This window comes from Myiozetetes cayanensis, unplaced genomic scaffold, assembly GCF_022539395.1.
Source record: "Myiozetetes cayanensis isolate MyiCay16 unplaced genomic scaffold, myiCay2020 scf24, whole genome shotgun sequence".
Classification (NCBI taxonomy): domain Eukaryota; kingdom Metazoa; phylum Chordata; class Aves; order Passeriformes; family Tyrannidae; genus Myiozetetes; species Myiozetetes cayanensis.
This window is the reverse complement of record NW_026087456.1, coordinates 7,123,517-7,143,287: the sequence shown is the minus strand read 5'-3', so window position 1 is coordinate 7,143,287 and position 19,771 is coordinate 7,123,517. Positions and strand designations below refer to the sequence as shown.

The window sequence follows — 19,771 nt, the reverse complement described above, 5'->3', positions numbered from 1 at the left end:
AGTGAGGATCAAAAAGAAAAAAAAGATAAAACATCCCTATCTCAACTAGATCAAACTTCTGATTCTTACTGTTTGTCTGAAGGGATTGTAAAAACGTATTAAGAGATGTGAAAATGGTACTGAAGAATTCACAACACTTTTAACATGCATTATGAATGTGCCATACCTCCATCAGAAATTATTTTAGTTATGGCTTTTAATAAAGCTGCTTGAATATTTCACATCAAATTACTCCTCTTTGGAAAACTGAGTTTTAAAGTCAGTAGCTTTGGGGAGCTTTTGAGGAAAAGTCACAAGCTTTCTTGGTTTTTTAATTGCTTGGGTTTTTTAATTGCTCAGTCTAACTAGACAGCTCTTAGTGTTCATACTTCACTTCTGTCAAAAAAAACTCAGACATGTAAAATTACAAAAAAAGCCACACAGAACTGTAGCTGCAGGTAGCACTTTTTGTGTCCCTAGTGCTCCTTTCACTGAGTTTTAATTTTGGTCTTATGCCCTTTTCTTTTTCCCCTGGCCTTGTTTCTCTGCTCCTTTTTACAACACGTCAAGACAAAAACGTGTGCAGAGCAGCAAACAGTACTCTGGTCTGCAAGTAACAGTTACTAAATAGTCCCAGTTTATCTAATTGTGCCTGTATTGGGTCTGTGAAATAAAAATAATCATCGTGACACCTATAAAGACCTGTACTTTATTTTGTGTGTACCCTACAGTGGCCATTTCTGATAGGGAATGACTCATAAGTCATTCTGAGTCACTGTAAGGGAAGAGAAGAATAATTTTTCTATGATCAGACATTTTCATTTTTCTGAGTAGTGGATTCACTGCCCTCTACTGCTTGAGACGAGCACAGAGCCATCTGGGAACAGCTTAACTTCTGCCAGCATGCCAACCCTAATACAACCTGACTTGGAAAACCTGTAATCAGAAAATAGCAGTCTCACCCGCCACGGAGAACTAAACTTTGCACTGGTAGTAAAGCTTTCCATTAAAATGACATGGAATTACAGTGAAGGTCTTTGTTATTATCTCATTAAGGTAAAACGACATTATACTGCTTTGTACAAAGGGCACAGCATGTGTGTGCACCTACTCAACAGGAGCAAAAAAAATACCAGGAATTATCAAGAGAGACAGATCGAATTCCACCTCCCTACTTTTAATACATAATCTAGCTTGTTCAAAGAGATATTTGTGCTTTCTGGTGGTGATCAGCAGGATACATAAATCCAGATTTTAAAAGTGCAAGCAGCTTTTGAACTGTGCTTAGAATACAGGGGGATTTTCAGCACAGCGTAGACTGTACTGAAAAAAAACCACCCTGTGACTTGCATATAAATATTTCATGTATTTAAGATATTGTAGCACAATGTAATGGTACTTGGGTCACTGAGCTCATGAGAAGTACAACAACAGGAACAGGGGCAGTAACAAGGTGAAAATGGGAAGGATATTTTTATCTCCAGATAGCAGCTGGTGACAATATCATCACGCCCATTCCAACAGCGTAACTCCACATTGCAAATATGCAAATCCCAATTCAGCAGCTTGCTGAGCACTTCTCACTCTGTTCAAAATACACAAGTAGTGTCACACTGCAGCTTCAGATGCTCTGGGGATTGCAGTCACTTGCCAAGAGAAACTGATGAGGAAGAGAGGCAGCTAACACCAGCCCATTGAAAATCCTCAGCAAGTACTCTGCACTGAGGGCTGCTTTTGTGCATTTCTTGTAAAAACAGATTCCTGTCGCATAGTTTTCTTTGAAGGAATACGACTCCCACATTAAAAAGAAAAGAATGGTTGCCACACTTCAAAACAACCACCAACTTTCTAAAGCTAGAGATAGCAGTTAAACTAGTCAAAGTACAATTTTAATAGTGGCAGCTACATTTTCATATGTATGATTTATGATAATACCATAAAATCTTTATTATATTTTTTCTGTATCACAGGAAAGCAAGAATAATAGGGTAGAAGACAAAAGAAAATTCCCACATTTGTCCAGTGTTCTTTATATATGATGTTCACTCATCTAATGATAAACGTGTATGATAACATACAACCACACATTACTTAGAATTACTTAATTACTTGGAATTACTTAACAAAAATAATTACTTAGCATTTCCCCTCAATCTCATTTCTTTTACCCAGTTTGTTTACTTCTTGCTTGGGCACTCAGAGCAAGTATTATGGTAAATATGTTTCTAAATCAGCTACAGGAAAGGACTCTGGGATTAGTAAGATGTTTACAAATATTTTGGAAATTAGTGGCTTTTCAAACAAATCTTTATCCTTAACTAAATTCAGGCTTGTACAGTCACACACTCACAATACAGCTGGTTTTTATAACATTGTGCATTTTGTGCTGCTGAGTGAGCCTTCAGCTACTTAGGGAAGGCCTGAGGAAATGATTCTACAATGACAACTTACAGACTGATGGTGTCTGTTTACAGCACAATGGTGTTGCTTAATCCTATTTGTCTCCTACAGCAGCATTTCAGTAAGAAGATGTTTCTTTTTTTCTTAAAGAAGAGCTTGGTCTCACTATATTATTTAAAGACTTTTTAATATGCAGAATATGTCATTGTCTGACATGACTGGAAACTACTGTGCACAGAAAACAGAAGCCTGCTTACCTACAGGGGCAAGAGAGACAGACACTGGAATGAAGCTAAGGGAAAAATTGCAAAGTCAGTTTCTAATGGTATTCATCAAAATTTCAAAGTTACTATAAAATAGGAGTTTGCAAATGAAATAGAAATATAAACCAATTTAAATGTACTAACCATTTTATACGTTCAATCAATGGTGACTAAAATATCAGGTCTGATGTCGTGTCTCCTTGGTTTTCAGCTCTTTCAACTTTTTTCTTTAACATACCCAGCACACGTAGCAGGAGAAGCTCAAGTGATGCAGGATTTTACACCTTGCTGTAAACAAACAAAAAAGAGCTTTTATCTCAGTTAAGACTTCCCTTTCTCGGTTCTAAAAGTTAACTTTGGAGTTTACAGTCCTTTATTATTGCCTTGGACTAGGCATTTGTAATCGCATTTACATTTTACAAATGGAAACACTACGTAATAGATTTATGTCATTATTAAACAGTTAAGTGTTGATCACATAGAAACTTTTATTTGTTTAGCAGTTAGCAGTTCTAATCTCCCTCTGGACAACAGGTAACAAAATGAAAACAAATTCAAGTGCAGAACGGTACCTTACAAGTAGAGCACGAAACTTTCAGTGGAAATCACACTGAGGAAGATAACTGAGAATACACTAAGACAACTGACTGACCAGGAGCATACACACTTTAAGAAGCCTTTTCAATATCATAAAATTGATGAGTGTGTTAATAAAAATGAGAAGGGAAAGGTTCATTGCCATCTGAAGGTGCAGCCAGCGAAAGTCAGAATTAAGTACTAAACCCTCAACCAGTTGCTCGTTCGGGAAACAGTGTGGGGATTTGTTTAATCCCAGAAGGAAACTGTCCAGGAACTGTGGAGAGGCAGCCCGGGATGCCTGCCCGGAGACAGCTGTGAGGGGGATCGAGTGAGGAATGAGCCTTCGCGGCAGGGAACACCGGCTCACTGGGCACGTTTGGGAAGCAAGAGGGGACTGCCATGGGGACATTCCCGGGGGCTTCCTCCGAGAGACTACGGGAGGTCCAGAGGCCCCTCAGAGGGGAGAGGAACAAGAGGGACAAGACAGTTTCGACGGGTGAGGGGCTGGTCTGTGTGGAGCCGCTCCAGGAGTGAATATGACAGCACGAAAGGGCTTTATCAGAACCATACTGCAGAGTTATGGCCACATTCCTTAAGTTTACAACAAATAATCCCTCACGGTGACTCCTGCAGCGACGCGGTCGCGGGTCCGCCCTCAGAGCTCGCCGCCAGGGGGCAGCGCGGCGCTGCGCGAAAGCGCGGGAAGAGGACACGGCTGCACCCCCCCATCCACCGCTACATCCCTCGGTTAATTCCCTAAACTTCAGCACAGCAAACGCCCTCAGTGCCAGCACCGCCAGCCAACTGCTCCCTCCCTGCCCTATGTTCAAAATACAGTCAGTACATAAGGCTGATTTCACCGGTAACTCTGCAAAAGTACCCGTGTGCACAGCAGTTTGTCCAGAGTGGCACCTCCCCGGCATACTTGAACAGCTTCTCATTCTGTTAATAAGAAGCCAGCATCAGTATGCCAGTGTGTTCCACAGCATTCTAAAGGCACGTCTCAATGCCAACAATTTTATTTCTTCTGAATAACAAATGTCAAAGTAGAGGGTGTTATTCTTCCTGCTATTTCTGGCTCAGTGCACTGGGTGGATGAAGGAATTTCCCTAGCTCAAGCTATTCAACCATTGCTGTCTATGCTTCTGCTTCGCCACTGGCTAGTGCGCCCTCTCCTACCTTCTGCACAACGCAAGACTGCTGTCCTTCCTTATGTTACTGGAAAGAAGACATCACTTCCAGTTGCTTTTTCACCCCTCATTCAGGCAGTGTAGATGTTCCTAGTTTTGCTCACCTGAAGCCAAACAGTTTATGTTGCAGCTAGCTGGACAATATAAAAGCAGAAGTAGCACTCAAGGCAAGTTAAGACCACCATCAGTTGGCCCTGATGAGGACTAACACCAGTCCCGTCTCCAATTCAGAATTCATAGCAGAAGTTGTGTCAGACTACAGCAGAAGTGGACCCAGTGTCCTTAATTTAGCTCTGTTACCTCATCTAGTCCTTACTTAAGCAAAATCGTATTGGCCCCAACTGCTGTGCCAACATTGGCAACAGCTGCTAAAACCAGTGTTACCTGCACTGCCTCCGAAAGTTCAAAGAGTTCAGAAAGTCTCCCATGCTTCATAGATATATTATCCCTGGGAAGCCAAACAGTTCCTCTTAAAAGTGCATGAGAAATGACACTAAGTTAATTGAGAACACAGGTTTAAACAATTCTATTCAGATATTTTTCCTACCTAATAATAAAAACCAGAGATTAAGGGTAATGGAGTTATGTTTTTGTTGTATGGTTCTATGTGATGAAAAAACAGAAGAAGGCTCTCCAGCAAAGCCAGCACTTCAGATACTGTTCCATTTTTCTGCCATTAACTGCAACTGCTCCTCTTAGCCCACCTGACTACTGTCTCTGATGGCTTTGCTGCAGCACCCATTCAAAGTTAGGTGCACTTTGTACTCAGGATAACTAATAAAACCGTAGCTGTAAAGATTGAATTGGTACCATCAAGTTTTACCTAGTTTCCTTATGAAAGACATGATGGCTATTTGTTGGGTTTTCCTGGTGTCACACGTTTAGTATAGCAAGCTGTCTTTTGGCACCGCATTGTGTTTGAACTATCTCCTCTCTTGCATCATCACTCGTGATCAAGAGCCTTCTCTGACATTTTTAATGGCTAAAGCAGTTGTTTCAAGAAGTTGAGAGAAATTAGAACACTGAAAACCAAATAGGTCTTCAGTTTTTATCCCAGTTCTCTTGCACCCACAAAAGACATCCAAGTCACAGTATCTTTGTGTTTTCCACTTTTATACAGAATTTTTCTTCCTCACTGACTAACAAATATTCTCACCTATTGCAAAAAAGTAATGGTCTCCCCAGCACAGCCTTATATAGCTCTTTGAGTAGAATCTCTCTCTAAAAATAGAAATCTCTTTGACATTGAAGCTCCAGGCGGCATGGAAGCTGTTGCATTTCAAGCTGAAGCTTTTGGAAAGCGTGTTCTGTATTTCCTTTACAAGTGTCCCACAAATGTACAAAATGCATGGCCTGTCCTGTCACGAACTTTGAGTAAATGAGATTTTGTTTGCAGCCAGTGCTGTTGCAGCAATAGCTTCTTAGAAATAAGCAATAAAAAAAAAAAAAGAATGCAGCACTGGCAAAAGGTGCTGGATTTACAGCTCTGTAAAAATAACACCCTTTCTTTCCCCCCGCTGCCCTCAGGCACAAGTGCCAGCCTTTCCCAGACTGCCTGACTGGGAAAGAGAGCCTGAGTTAAGCCCAGCACTTGCACTGAGGACAGGACAGATGAAAACAAGCAAACAGATATCTCACACATCAGGGTAGCAGTTTTCCCAGTTCTCAGGCAGACATTCCTCTTGGGAATACACAGAAAGCAAAGGGCAGGTGGAACACAAATCCTCTTGCTGCAGCTTTTGAAGATGTTGACAACTTGCTCTTACTAAAGCCAGCAACAGAACAAGACAACTCTGCCAGCATGCCTGCACTGCAGACTGTAAGAATAGGAGGTCTAATTCTTCAGAGCACTGAGTCCAGGAGTATTAAACAGAGCTCAGCACCTCTGTGTCAGACTTCATCAGACGTGACTGTACAAAGACAACAGCTGGACTACTGACATGGGATCCAGAAATCTGGCTCAACTTCCACATTTACTGTCAGAGTAAAATAGCATTTCCTCCACGTTCTGACTACTGCTATCCATTTGCTATGCCAAAAAAGTTCTTCCAGCACTGTAATATTCCCCTGGCAGTATATTTAACATGAATTTGGAAGTGCTGATATTTCCAAATTAAGAAATACAAGCAAGTAGTGATAGTAAAATCCAAATGAGGAGATGAGGATATGACTTTAGCCTGCCTTGAGAGAGATTCATTCTGCCTTCAGTTCCAGGGCAAGCCTTATGCTCCACTTGTAAGATACCAAATTTTTACTCTGGTTGGCCCCACACTGGAATTGTGATACATAACCTTACACGGTATTTTATTTAAGAGCTGAAAGGAGCTCATGAATACCGATCTCCAAGTCAATGTTATGAAACATGCACAAATTGAAAAAATGGTTCAAGGGTTGCCTACATAAGTAAGGAGTGAGGGGGTGAGAGAGTGATCTTTGCTACAGAGACACTTATTCCTATATATTTTATAATTATCCTCAGGGAAAGCCATTTCAGATTAATCCACTGAAAAAGAAGGAAGAGTTTTATGTGATGGTTTGCATCAATTCAACTATGACCGTTTTAAAGCTTGATAAAATTACAGTTAGGTAAAGTCTGGATACATTCTGAAAAAAAAAATGGAGACAGCAGATTACAGGCTTTAATTGTTTGATTAAAGCACAGGTTAAAAAACCTGCTCGGTGTTGTTATCAGGTGAATGGCAAAGCCCATAGAGGGAACACTTTTGTCTGTTAATTCCCTGGAGATTTTGGAAACATCTCTCAAGAGTCTCAAGTCACCATTTCCCCCAACATTAGGGCCTCCAGCACAAGCACAGAAACCTTGTCTCCTCTTCTGGGAGAAGCAGACCACTGACCTCCCTTGGCAGGCTTGGATGCCCTTGGTGTACATCCACCCCCTGAGAATCACTGCTCCTTTCCTGGAGCTTTACTTGAGCCACCAGGGAGAGGTGAGGCTGATGAACATCCAAATTCCTTGATGAGTCACAAAACAGGAGCTGTCCAGGACAGCAGCCAGGCGACACTGGAAGGTCTCTACACCAACCCACATGTTGGCGTTCACAAAACATTCACCCGGTTTGGCAGAGCTTTCCTTTCTGAACACCAAGATGGACTGGCCCGAGATTGCCCTCAGTTTTAAAAGGTTGTTTCAAAACCTCACACCCTAAGCATGAGGGATGCTAAGGGAATTTGCAATGTGAAATCCTGGTAAATACAGCTACCAGCTCTCCCAGAGGACCATTTTCTTTAGTCTAACTGTAAGTTTTATTTAGCTGAACAGTCCACCTGAAAGATGACTATTAGCAATCAGAGCTGGAACTCAGTCCCTGTATTGAGCTCTCAGCTCAGTTCAGGCCACTCTTTGATTCATACTTCTCCAATGACATGGAATTCTGTGCTTTCCTTTGAAGATTACTAGGCATTGGGCACTTTCCTTGTGCATAACACAACAACTGTTTAATGCATATTATCTAGATGCTGCATTTACCAGATGCTCATGTTATTTGGTTTCTTTGAACAATCTGTCCCATTTGTGCTAGTGCAGTCCCCAAAGCCCCCCAGCCCTGTAATCTGAGACTGGCCCAGTTGTGCCAAGCATTGTACACACAGGAACTCTCACAATAAACACAGTGCCATTGCTTTCTCCACTGGGACTGAGGCAACGCTTCCAGTTACCTCTCCATGATCCTGCTGGTGTTGACTGAATTGCTGCCTCAGCAGTGAGGCAAGTAGCAAGAAATACATCACTGGGCGCACATTTCAGGATAACCTTGACATCATTGCCAGTGATAGCTCCGGCCCTCGCTGAAACAGAAACCTGCAAGATGGCATTTGCTCCTTCTTGCTGCCTTTGCTATTCCTTGAGAGGGGTGGTGATCATATGCCATGCCTGTGTATTTGCAAACTCATGACATAATGTTAAGGGATTGTCATAAACAATACCATTTCGGGGAATGGACTGAGGAGGCCGAACACTTCGACTGTCACTGGAGTAGTTTTGCTTTAAGGATTAAATGTGTTGTCTCAAATCCAGATTTGTAATGAGAACCCTCCTGACTTTCCCTCTCTGCTTGCTCTCCGTGCCCCCTACTTTAGGAGAATGTGGGCAGATGACCAGTGGAGTGAAAGTGAGACAGGGGAGTCACACAGGACAGAGTAATTGATACAGGATATGAAGGTAGGAATGAGTGGATTTGACAAAGTAGCTACACTAGTAGTTGAGTGGCTCCTTTGCCTGCTAGTAGGATGGATTTGTAGCCTGTGTGTCAGTAATTAAGAAGCCAGTCATCTCCCCCAACTCCAACCACTCCAAAAAAACCCTCACACCCCTTATGTCCCTCCCCAAATGTTGCTTAATCTGAAAGACAAGTCACAAGCCAAAGTTTCAGATTACACAACCATACTTTGGACTAACCTGAGGAAAGCACAAAGACCTCCAGCAAACCCTTTTTTTATTTTTTTCCCCCCATTTTTAAGAAACTGGAAGTTTTAGTTACTTCTCACATACATCTGCTGCTTTCTACCAGCAGCCACGAGTCCAGGCTAGAAATGTTGTTCTCTTTGTGACAGTGTGCACATTCCCCACCATTCTCTTAGCACCACCACGAGACACGTATTTCAGATGGCACTTCTTGCTTTTTACCTTTCATTTACCTGTCCTTTGATTGTCATTCTGGTATAAGAAGTGTGCCATTTTTTCTACTGGAAAAACATGGTGCATGGTCTTAGGACCATACTAAAAGTGCAAGCATAGAGCAGTTCCACTGCTGTATCAGTGACAAGAGCTCAGGCCAAGATTAGGCAGTGGATATTCTTATCACAAGAACTGTCTATTGTAGCACTTCACATGTTGCCTTCAACTGTTCAGCAGCAGATAATACAGACATTTTAATTCTCTATTTAGTCTCCCTTAACCTTATCATCCCAGAAATTCTATTCTCCAGGCCATAAGCTGTGCTGTAGTTAAAGACTTCTGATGCTACTGAAGCACTCAGTAGAGATGCATTACTTTCTCAATCTCAAAGAAGTGTTGACAATTCAATTATCTCTCTGCACAGGGGGCAGTGGGAAAGAAAAAATGAAATGCAGCTACAGTGTTCATGGAGAGATCAAAGTTGGTTAGGATTTGAAAACAAGCCAGGAAGCATACAGCCAGGGCAAGAGGGCAAGAAGGAAAGGGGATGAAAATGGAGCAGACAATGCACAGCCACCCTATTGACAGGCAATGGCATCATTCCTCTCCTTGCCACACGTTCCCCAATTCACTGGTAAAAAAGTCAATCAGCACAACATTTTAGTTTTGACCCATCAACAAGTATGGAGCTGGACACCTCAAAAAAGGATAATCCAGACCCAGGCTATGCAGTGGCTGTGCTGTACAAAATGAATAACAGACTCGAAACGCTGCACACCCGAGCTCACTACTGGGAAATCTGCTGCGCCGCCAGCATACCAGATCAATATTTCAGAGGTCATTATCTCATCCCTTCTTCAGCTGCTGACTTTGGATTGCTGCCAGAAAAAAAGGCAACCACTAGAAAGATGATACACCGGTACATTAGGCAAGGCTTTGGGGAATTTGAGCAGGCTTTTCTTTTCACTGAGACCAGTCTGCTCTCTGGTTCCAAATGGCACAAGCGCTCCATCCATATATAAATGGTCAAACAGGTTCTCCAGCCCGCCCACACCAGTACACACAAGTTGTACCAAACTGTATTTGTCAAATAGACTATGACGAAAACTGAACCTTTATAAAAATACTTCTCACACTGTGGGGAGGAGGAGACAACAGCCTCCAAGCTGAAGTAGAATAAAGAAGTGTGATTTCACATGTACAGTGTAATGGAAGGACTGACTGGAGACAGAATTGAACAACAAGCAAACCAATAAGTAGATGGTACCATGTCCCCTCTTCAAGAGTGTCCCATGAGCTTTTACATGAGCAAACCATGATTAAAGTTCTGCTTTAGTTTTGAGTTGGTTAGCAAAGCCAGAACCTTTGCAATAAGACCAGTGGATTCTAAAGTTAAAAAGCACTTTTGCTTTATATGGCTTAGCATCCTCTATCTCATATTTTGTCATAAACTACTATAATATTATACCACTGTTCAACTTTTCTAATGATGATCTTTGTGATAATGGCAGCACTCCCATCTACTCAGGCAGTAACCTTGTATTTCCCCTTCTGGAATGACTTTTTGAACATATTTGCTCTTTTCTCTTTTGATCTCTGTTATATTTTCTCATAACACATTTAGAAATATAATTAGTTTTACAGACAGATATGAAAGTTGTCTCTAGAACAGTGGATGTCTCTTGGAGCTTTCCCTTAAGACCAGAAGGAGAAAAGAGTGTGCTCAACTGCCCAATTCCCAGTATCATTATCCTGCTACTTGGGAAGAATTAGGTGACAGGAAATATTCTGTGTTTACCTTGAAGCCAAAGATACTTCATTATTCAAAGCTTCCTCTCTGGAAAAGCATTTGGGAGATGGCTTAGAAGCATCTTTGTTTAACCCAGTTAATTAACAGACATTTGCATGGTCTCACTAGTCTTACTGCGTAAATCCCAAACACAAACTCCCCGAAGAAGGGGACACAAGAGACTTTAAGGTAAAACACAGAAAACTGTATTTTGCAATACTCATACCCATCTGTATTTACACCGGCTATATTTATAGCAGCTAAAGTCACAACACTTGAGCTTTAGCATCTGACATGCTCTGGGGGCAAGGCTCCTCTTTGCATTCCCATCCCTTCAGAGGAGATGGGAGGGGTTGGATCTCACACTTCTGGTGAATTTGCCTTGTCTGAAGGTTTTAAATTGTGGCTGTTACTGTGACTGATTCTGAAGGAAAGTAGCTTATCTGTTGGAGAAATTCAGTATAGACAGGATGGCAACTGGAATCAGGTTGACGGAAAGCCACCTCCAGGAGGCACGGATGCAAATGGCTTGAACCACATCATGCAGCAGCCTCGTGCTCAAGTGTAGGCATGCTAATGAAAAGAGACTAGAATTTGGTATACCAGCACTAAAGAGGCCCTTTATAGGGGGAAAATGCACACTGCCATCATGGAACCTGTGTACAGAATACAGGCACACAGGTAAGCCAGCCCACGCCATCTCCAGTCAGCAACACTGTTATCTCAGTAGTGTTTCACCCATCATGCTTAAAATGTATTCCTTAACCTTGAGACCTGCCCTGCCAAAAGTGCCTTCAGCTTAGACCAGAACCCGCTATTTCCAGTGAACATATGCGGATGCAAAGCCCAGACAGGAGTTCTAGGCAAGAACATTTCCTAGTCATATGGTTTTGGAAACCTCTCAAGGAATTCCTAAACTATGCTACCATTACTCAGTAAAATCTGCAAGTGGCTCAAATTCCCTTTCTGGGGATCTGATAATTCTCTCCTGTCTGCTTATCTCTTTCTGTCTACTGACAACTACTTTCTCTTTATATACATATAAAAAAAGAGAAAATTAAGAACACAAAGGTCTTTCAGTTTTCCACATATATGGCCACAAAGCCTGAGAAGCAGTTGCAGCTTCCCTTGTTTTGTTACCCTGACATATGAACCAGGAAAACGAAATACTTTCTGACCTTTGATTTTCCCAGCTGTCTGTCTGAAGCTTGTCCTAGTCTCCAATATCCATGTGTCCCCAACCTGCTGTGAAGATTTTTGCTTTCTTGCTGAAGACAGCGTTGTTACTCTGGAGCTGGAACAGGAGTTGCATGTTAACCATGTAATAGAAAGATATCTGCTGTATAGACACACTTCATGCAAAATAAACTGTTGCAAACCTTCAGAAGCCTACATTTATCAACCAAGCTTTATTATGGTTTTGAGAGGATGTTTTCCCTTTTAGCTTCAGATTGCCTCATTATTTTAAGCATGCAGCCTACATGTTGATGTCATTACTTAGCTTCCAAACCATGATGCCGGTCAAAGCATCTCAAATACAGTTATTCCAGCAAAGGCCTTGATTCCTTGCACAAAAAGAGGACCTATAGGCTGATAACAGGCCCTATCTTTGTTTCTAGAGGTGTTGATTTAAAGCTGAAAACTCACAGTTTGTTTTCAGATAGAGTTGAAAAAACATAGACGTTTAAAACTATAAATACAGTTTTAAATCGTGGCAGGTTTAGAGATGGCAGTCAAAGATTGGATCCATATGAATCCACCAAGAGGCTTGTGCCACTGACTGGATTTTTTAATAGATGGTTACGTGGCTAGAGAACAGAGAACTCATATCTGAATTTTTGGATGATTTTATAATATCCATTGTTGGGATACTGCTATAGGGTTTATGACAGAAGAGATGAAGTGCCCTTTTTTTGAGGTTTTGGTGTGGTTTTTTTTAAAGATTCATTTAAATTGGACTTTTAACTTAATTACACTTTCTGTTAAAGTTACCTGACTGTATTAAAAAAAACAGATTTAGAAACATCAGAACTGTATTCAGAGTGTCAAATGTTAGAATTGTACATTGTTTCCTTTAGGGGAAATATTACTTATTACAAGAGAGCATCAAACACTTGTTGCTTTAATATTGGTACGAACAACAAAAGAAGAGGCTCTCCCACTTTCCTGTATACTGAGGTCTGTTATCTCTGCCTCTTTCCCATTTTGTATCTCTGAAAATACAACAAAAGACTTGTAAATAAGAAACCAGACACCCTGTTCTATGCTCACACCTGTATTTTTTCCAGCAGTAAAAAAACGAGTATTTCTTGAAAACTTAAGACCCCCTTCCCCCTTATAACAGTAATTCCATTGACAATATACTTCTCCACCCAGAAACAATTCTCAACACAAACAGGCCAAACTGACACTTGTGGGACACTGTACTGACACCAAGTGAGAAATCTGAACTGTGCTTACCACTGAATTGCATATTTCCACCTCAAACAAGTGTAAGGACCACCTGTGGGAAGAAAAGGGGAAAAAAAAAGCCTTTAGAAACCTCCTCACATTAAAACATTAAAAAAACCATCAGGGGTGACTCAGTTACCCGGCACACAACCCCTGAAGAGAGATACTAAAATCTTAATTACGTGCAGAAAGTCATGTAAAGTGGCAGGTAGATAGAGAATGCTTAGAGAGTACAAAAACAACACAAAATTTCCATAAAATGGGAAGGCTTAGACGGATAAGCTTTTTCCTAAACACAAACCAGGTCACCACTACTGTGGGGAAAAATTTACAAGACCTCAACACAAGGCACATTTATACAATGCTACTCTATTAGTTAATGATGAGGCTGGAGCGACTGCACAGAAAGAGGGCTCCGATTAAGGTTAAAAATTATTTTATTTCAAAAGGGCTATTTAATATAAATTTCCTAATATAAATTTAATATAAATTTCTTAACTAAACAGTTTGCTACTGTAGTAAAAATGACTGCTTTAAAAGCTGGCCAGTTGTTGGGTCCAAGGAGTTGACATTAAATTGGAAATCACTGTTCAGCAGGGGAGTAACAACTGCCAGGGGACATACCCTTGTAAGAACCCTTCACCCTTTGTCATTGAAGTTTAGTCAACAGTTTAAAAAGAAAACACAAAGTCACTGCTAGTAAAGCTTGCAGTTGACCCCACTAAAGCAGTAAACAATAATGAAGATGGACAACTGATCTACACAAGTCCCCTTTGCCTGGTAAGCCGTGCTATTTTGGGCAACATGTTTCATCACAACAAAGCACAAGGTCACCCAAAACTAACACTGAGGACACACAAATAAACATAAACAAGGTTCACTGAAACCAGCTTCAAGCCCCAAGGGCCAACAGCAGTGCAGATGAGGCTTCAGGAATTAGACAGGATATTCAATGGAATAGGTTCTTCCAGAAGCTACTCTATCTGTACAAGCAAGTGGCCTGAAATGGCAGGGAAGTGTATTTTCACTCCATCCAGTGGCAATATTTTCTGTTCTGTTGTTTAAAAGCTGCCAGCAAACTGGAAATGGATCAGTAAATAGTTTTGAGAATAACCCATGGTTTGGAAAGCTTGCTTTGAGTTGAGAGTCAAGCTGTGCAATATACGTATATTTTAAAGGCACAGCAGTCTCACTTGAATAGATAAAGGTTTTAAATGGATTGCATATATGCTCAGATTGCTCATTTTCTGAGGTTGGTTGCTCAGTCAGGCTATATGTGAAGCACAGCACTTAGACACACATCCCAGATACAGGTATATACCCCTAGGTCCAGAATAAACTCCAGAATAAAATTAAGATATACATCATCCTTCCCAAAAGTCACTGGTAAAAACAAGATGATGAAATACTCTAATAATTCTTCATTGAGCAACTAGAGAACCAGGACTGCAGAGTGTCCTCAAGTCCATCTCCCTGGCTTTAAACTCCAACTCATTGACCTTGTTACCAGGTTCAGCATACCTCAGCTCTCTGCTCTGCTTATTATAGGGCTCAGACACACACCCAAGATCATCAGCTGGTAAGCTGAGCCCCAGTTGCTGTCTGTGCATCCACTTGCAGCCACAACAAGTGACAGGTGCACCTACTCCAACTTTTCAGATTCATCAGGGCTACATTTTTTGAAGCAAATTGCCCCGTTATCCTGATTTCATAGGATGGAAGTCTTGGGTTTGTACAAACTAAACTGCTTTCAGACTAAATCGAAGGAGGAGATCTAATATTCCTTTCACTGGTTAAGAAACTGAGTGGAATTGCCATGTGCTGCAGGCACCCATGGCTGCTCCAGCCCCAGCAGCATTCCACAGCTACCACCAACCCACAGTAGTTACCATCCCACACTTTGCCCCCCACATACCTGCACCTCTGGGATGTGATCTCTCCCCAGGCCATCACAGCACCCAGTCCTTGCTCACTCAGAGTTTCAGCCCAAGTCTTTACAGACCCTCCTGAAGAGCCTCTGCACAGCCCCCAGTCCCTGCTGCTTGTGAGCTGGTGCCAGGAGGTGCTGGATCCTCTGGAGTGCTCTGATAACTGCAAACATCCCGGATGAGTTCCTCACAAAAGGAACTTTCCCCCAAGATTAACATTGCTGTGGATTTGAGGAATCGCTCAGCACCTGACATTTTAATCAGCAAAGGGCACTCCTGACAGTGGGAAATTCCAGATGCTGCGGTTATCTGGGAATAAAAAGAAATTACACACTTCAGGTAAATTGAATAATGAAGAGTCCTGACTGAGGGGGAGCAGGAAAGCAACACAGGCAGCACAAGGGGACAACAGGGTGAAACTCTTCAGTGTGCCCCAGGAGCAGCTGTGTCCTGACAGGTTCAGCACGAACAGTACAGGCTCAGTTTTGCTGTGTTCTACTGGAATTGCAGGCATTGAAAATCTAAGAAAATATTTACAAATATATTTTTCTAGTAGTGAGATCCCACACAGGAAAAAAACACTTTTCCTTCCTAAAGAAAACTCCAACTCAAAGTACATAGGAAGAAACAAGAACCTGAGAAACGAGGGCTGCACTATGAAGCAAGAGCAATCACTAGTTTTGGAAGAACCTCTTCTGCTTTACAACCAAACATGCCTTGCTTGAAGTTCCCAAGAACCGGATAAAAGTTTCTTACTGTCCCCTCTGTGACCAAGTTGGCAGCTTTTGTTTCCCAGTGGGGTCTTCAAAGGCTTTTCCTTTCTTCCTCTGAGAGAAAACTGTCCACTGAACACATATTTTACCAAGAAGATCCTGAAGATGTTCTTGGGATTTTTTTTTTTTTAATTTTTCCCAGAAATTTGAAAAGTTTTTGTTTACATGTGTAAATGATTTGCTCATTTGTGTGGGTTTCCAGTAAAGACAAACAAACAAAGCCAGAAACAATGACAGCTTGCCTGGTAAGGCAGTCTGTGTATTGTTGAGTAAGCTGGCAGTATGCTGAGGCTAAAATAACACAAATGATCAGGGGATATTCTACCCTAGCAGCACCCTGCTATAATTTATCACACAATCTGTCCCTGCCCATTTTTTGGGCACTGCTATCTCTTTGCTTTTTTTTTCCCCCAACAGAAACACCAAGAAAAAAAAAAGGATAATACAAAATGGACTGAGAGGTCCTTTCAACAACTTTAAAAGGAAATTCAATGCCCTTGTCTTTTTTTTTTTTTTGAATGCTACCAAGGAGTCTGTTTAAAAACTCATGTAAGTGGTTGAGCTGCCTAGAAATTCATGTAGAGCTACTAACATTGTCATTTGTACTTTTGATTTTTAACACAGATCACTGAAGTTATGGAAGAGGGAGCAGTTTCTCTCCTGAAACAGCTTTAATAGTAACTGATGACAGAATAGACCCCAGATTCTCAAAGATTTAATAAAGAGAAACAAGCTTTCTTCTCACAATCTTGCTATCACATTATGCTGTTTCACATGTTGCTATAATGGCTGTTTACATGTCACTCAAAATTCCTCACAGTACTTACATTAAATATCTACATTCAGGCCTAGGATGTCGTGCAAAACTTTAATAGCATACCCTCCTATATATAAAAAAAAAACCCCAGTAACTGCAGCTCAACCCAAATTCTAGCTCATATATGAAGTAAAACATTCTAAACACTGTCCAAACTGTCATTTCTTCCCGAAGCACGAGGAAGTTTATGCTCTTGTCTAAGGGGAGCTAAACAGAGCAGCATACCACTCCATATTTGTAAATGTTAACTCTGCAAGGTAGGGACTGGCTTCTGTATGCACCAGGCTTCTGGTCCTTCCCTGCTCCAAAAGCCACAATATGACATATGGGTATGTGCAAATTGAAGCAGCAAAGGCATACCTGGGGGCCCCACCACAGAAAAAAGTGCACTCTCACTTCTTCGTGCCACATGTCATCCTGACTCCAAGAATCTTTTCAGAATTGCTTCCAGAAATGTGTTTTAGGTACCAGCCCCAGGGCTTAATAATCTATTTGGGATAATTCCATGAGTCTGTGGGGCAGCTGCACCCTCAAATTTGGTGTATATCAGCAGTAGCTTCCCTAGAGTCAGTGGGGACTGTTTATGCTGCTGTGAGCGTAGTATGAAGAGTTCAGCACTATGCTACTTCTTAAAAATGTTCAAGGAAATGCTGGGAGAATTAATAAGGACAACACATGTAATCACCAACTGAATGTTGTATAAGGCCAAAGTAGTCACACCAACAGGTAGAAGACTGACATCAAAGAACCCAAGGACAGCCCTTTTTTGTGTATGTGTCATTCTAAAATAGACTCCTGTAAGGATCCTGGTTAATATAACACACTCTTTGCCAAATATGTACTTTAAAAATAGCAGTCAACTGTACAGCATACCTTGAGTGGTGTCAAAGCTGTCTAGGTTTTGTTATACAAAGACTATGATAAGTTATAACATATTGCCAGTGGAAAAGGAGTGAAACAGCAAAAATGGAGCTGCATAAGATTCTTGAATGAGAACTCAACAGGGGAGGTTAAACTATAACAGGCATGCCATGACGTTAATAAATAAGGGCACTCACTCAGATGACTAAACATGGATTTAGGATCCCCAGGGATTCAGATGTTTATAGTTTGGCAATTAAATCTACACTTGGGCATCCAAGGAAAAAATGTTCAGTATACCAAGAGTCTCCATACCTACAGCTCTAACAGCATGTAGATCTTGACATTCTGCCCAAAGAGGCCTTCTTTACACTCTTCTGAAATCTTGGTGTAGATTTCAGCTCTAGTAGTCTTTTATTTTCAGAGGAACTAATGAGGTTTTTGGCATTTCTTCTCAACCAGTGATCATCTGATTATTGTCCCAAATTTCTATGCCTCCCAGTTTTAAATTAATACATCCAGCCTGTCTGACATCTAGCTCACAAGTTCAGTAAAGCAGAAGGTTTGTGTTTGTTATTACTGGCCAGAACTGCATTAACCTCAAATGGGACAAGTTACTAGGAATTTGTTTATGATCAATATTACTGTTTCTTTTTCTTTGGTACAGATAAAATTAAGTTGAGGACTTGGTTGCTGCTGCTTCCAAATGGACACTAACTGTGCAATCTGGAACTTGTTTTTGACTCCCTGTAGGTTCGCAGCAAAAGCAAAGCAGCCAAGGCCGGGCTGTGTGAGGGGGATGAGGTGGTGTCCATCAACGGCAAGCCCTGTGGAGACCTGACCTATGCTGAGGTCATCGTTCTCATGGAAAGCCTGACTGACGTCCTGCAGATGCTTATCAAGAGGTACAGGAACACTCAGAATGCTTTGGTGCAGCTGAGGGAATCACCTGGAAAATGCTGGCTTTGAGCACACTCATTTTACAGGCTTACACTGTGAGCTGCTGATAGTCCTGTTGCTGATGTTTGTGACTCTGCTTGTCTGTATGGAAAAGGTGGGAACACAGAGTATTTGAGCTGGAGGAATTAATGCACATGATTTCAACAGCAGTGTTTGGGCACAGAATTAAGAACGCAGTCTCCAGATAGAAGTATTCTTAATATTTGCAAACTGCAGAGCCTTGGGTTCAGTTATTCTCTCTCCCCCTTTGAAGCAGTGAAGTGTTGTTATTCCCCACAGATAGGGAAGTGAGGCTTACAAAAAGCAAAGGCTGTACAGATGGGGAAAGTGTGTTACACAGATATGCCTTGATGATGACATGGCAAATGGTCGTCTTGGGTGGCAGAATGCGTTAGGAGTCAGAAGGGGGAGAGGGTCTGGAAGTCAGGAATTCTATTTTTGTAGCTGTTATCACCTCCCCAGACGAGGTGGGGCAAGTCACTTACAGCTCTCTGGGTCTCAGCTTCTGCATTTATAAAATGCTGAGGGTGAATTTCAATTGTCTTTGGAAATGCTTTGAGTTTCTTAGAGAAGCTTCATGTAAATCTGCAAATCTGCTCACTGCACATTAGTCTACTGCAATGCCTGCCCACCTCCTGAAAGCACATTTTCCCCAGACTTTGTGAATTCAGACAAGATGAACTCTGAGTTGCCTTCACTGGGGGTAAAAAGAGGAAGAAAAGACTTGAAAACTCCACAGTCACTCCTTGTAAGGACATAAGAGTACCATTTGGGTGCTCCTCATGTGGTACCTGCGTTCTTACATTTTTAATTCATAACGTGACTATGGAACTGCACTTGTAAAAATGGTATTTGTGGCTGACCACTTGTCTTTGCAGCCACAGAAATAGCTCCACATGCTTTGAGTCCTGCCTGTTGCCGTTCTACAACTGGTATTTCAGTTGTCTGAAGGCCGCAGGACACTGGCTGAGAGAGGGACTCTCCATTGCCCCTGCTTAAATGTACGGTGAACAGAAAGGCACGGCCTGGAAATCAGAACCAAAACACTGCTTAGACCACCTAATTCAGTGTTTCACGGAACAAAACCATGTCTGGTAGAAATATTAAGGAAATTGCAGTTGTTCAACACTCTGAAAGTGATAAAATGT

The 19,771-nt window shown here is 41.6% G+C and overlaps 1 protein-coding gene across 1 annotated transcript in view; it reads left to right on the top strand.

The window, feature by feature from the left end:
* Positions 1–19,771, top strand: part of SYNPO2 (synaptopodin 2) — a 75,812-nt gene that overhangs the window by 30,720 nt on the left and 25,321 nt on the right. Inside the window, exon 2 of the mRNA XM_050320603.1 lies at positions 18,417–18,568. Coding sequence (XP_050176560.1) covers positions 18,417–18,568 — 152 coding nt within the window. The remainder of the gene's footprint in view (positions 1–18,416; positions 18,569–19,771) is intronic.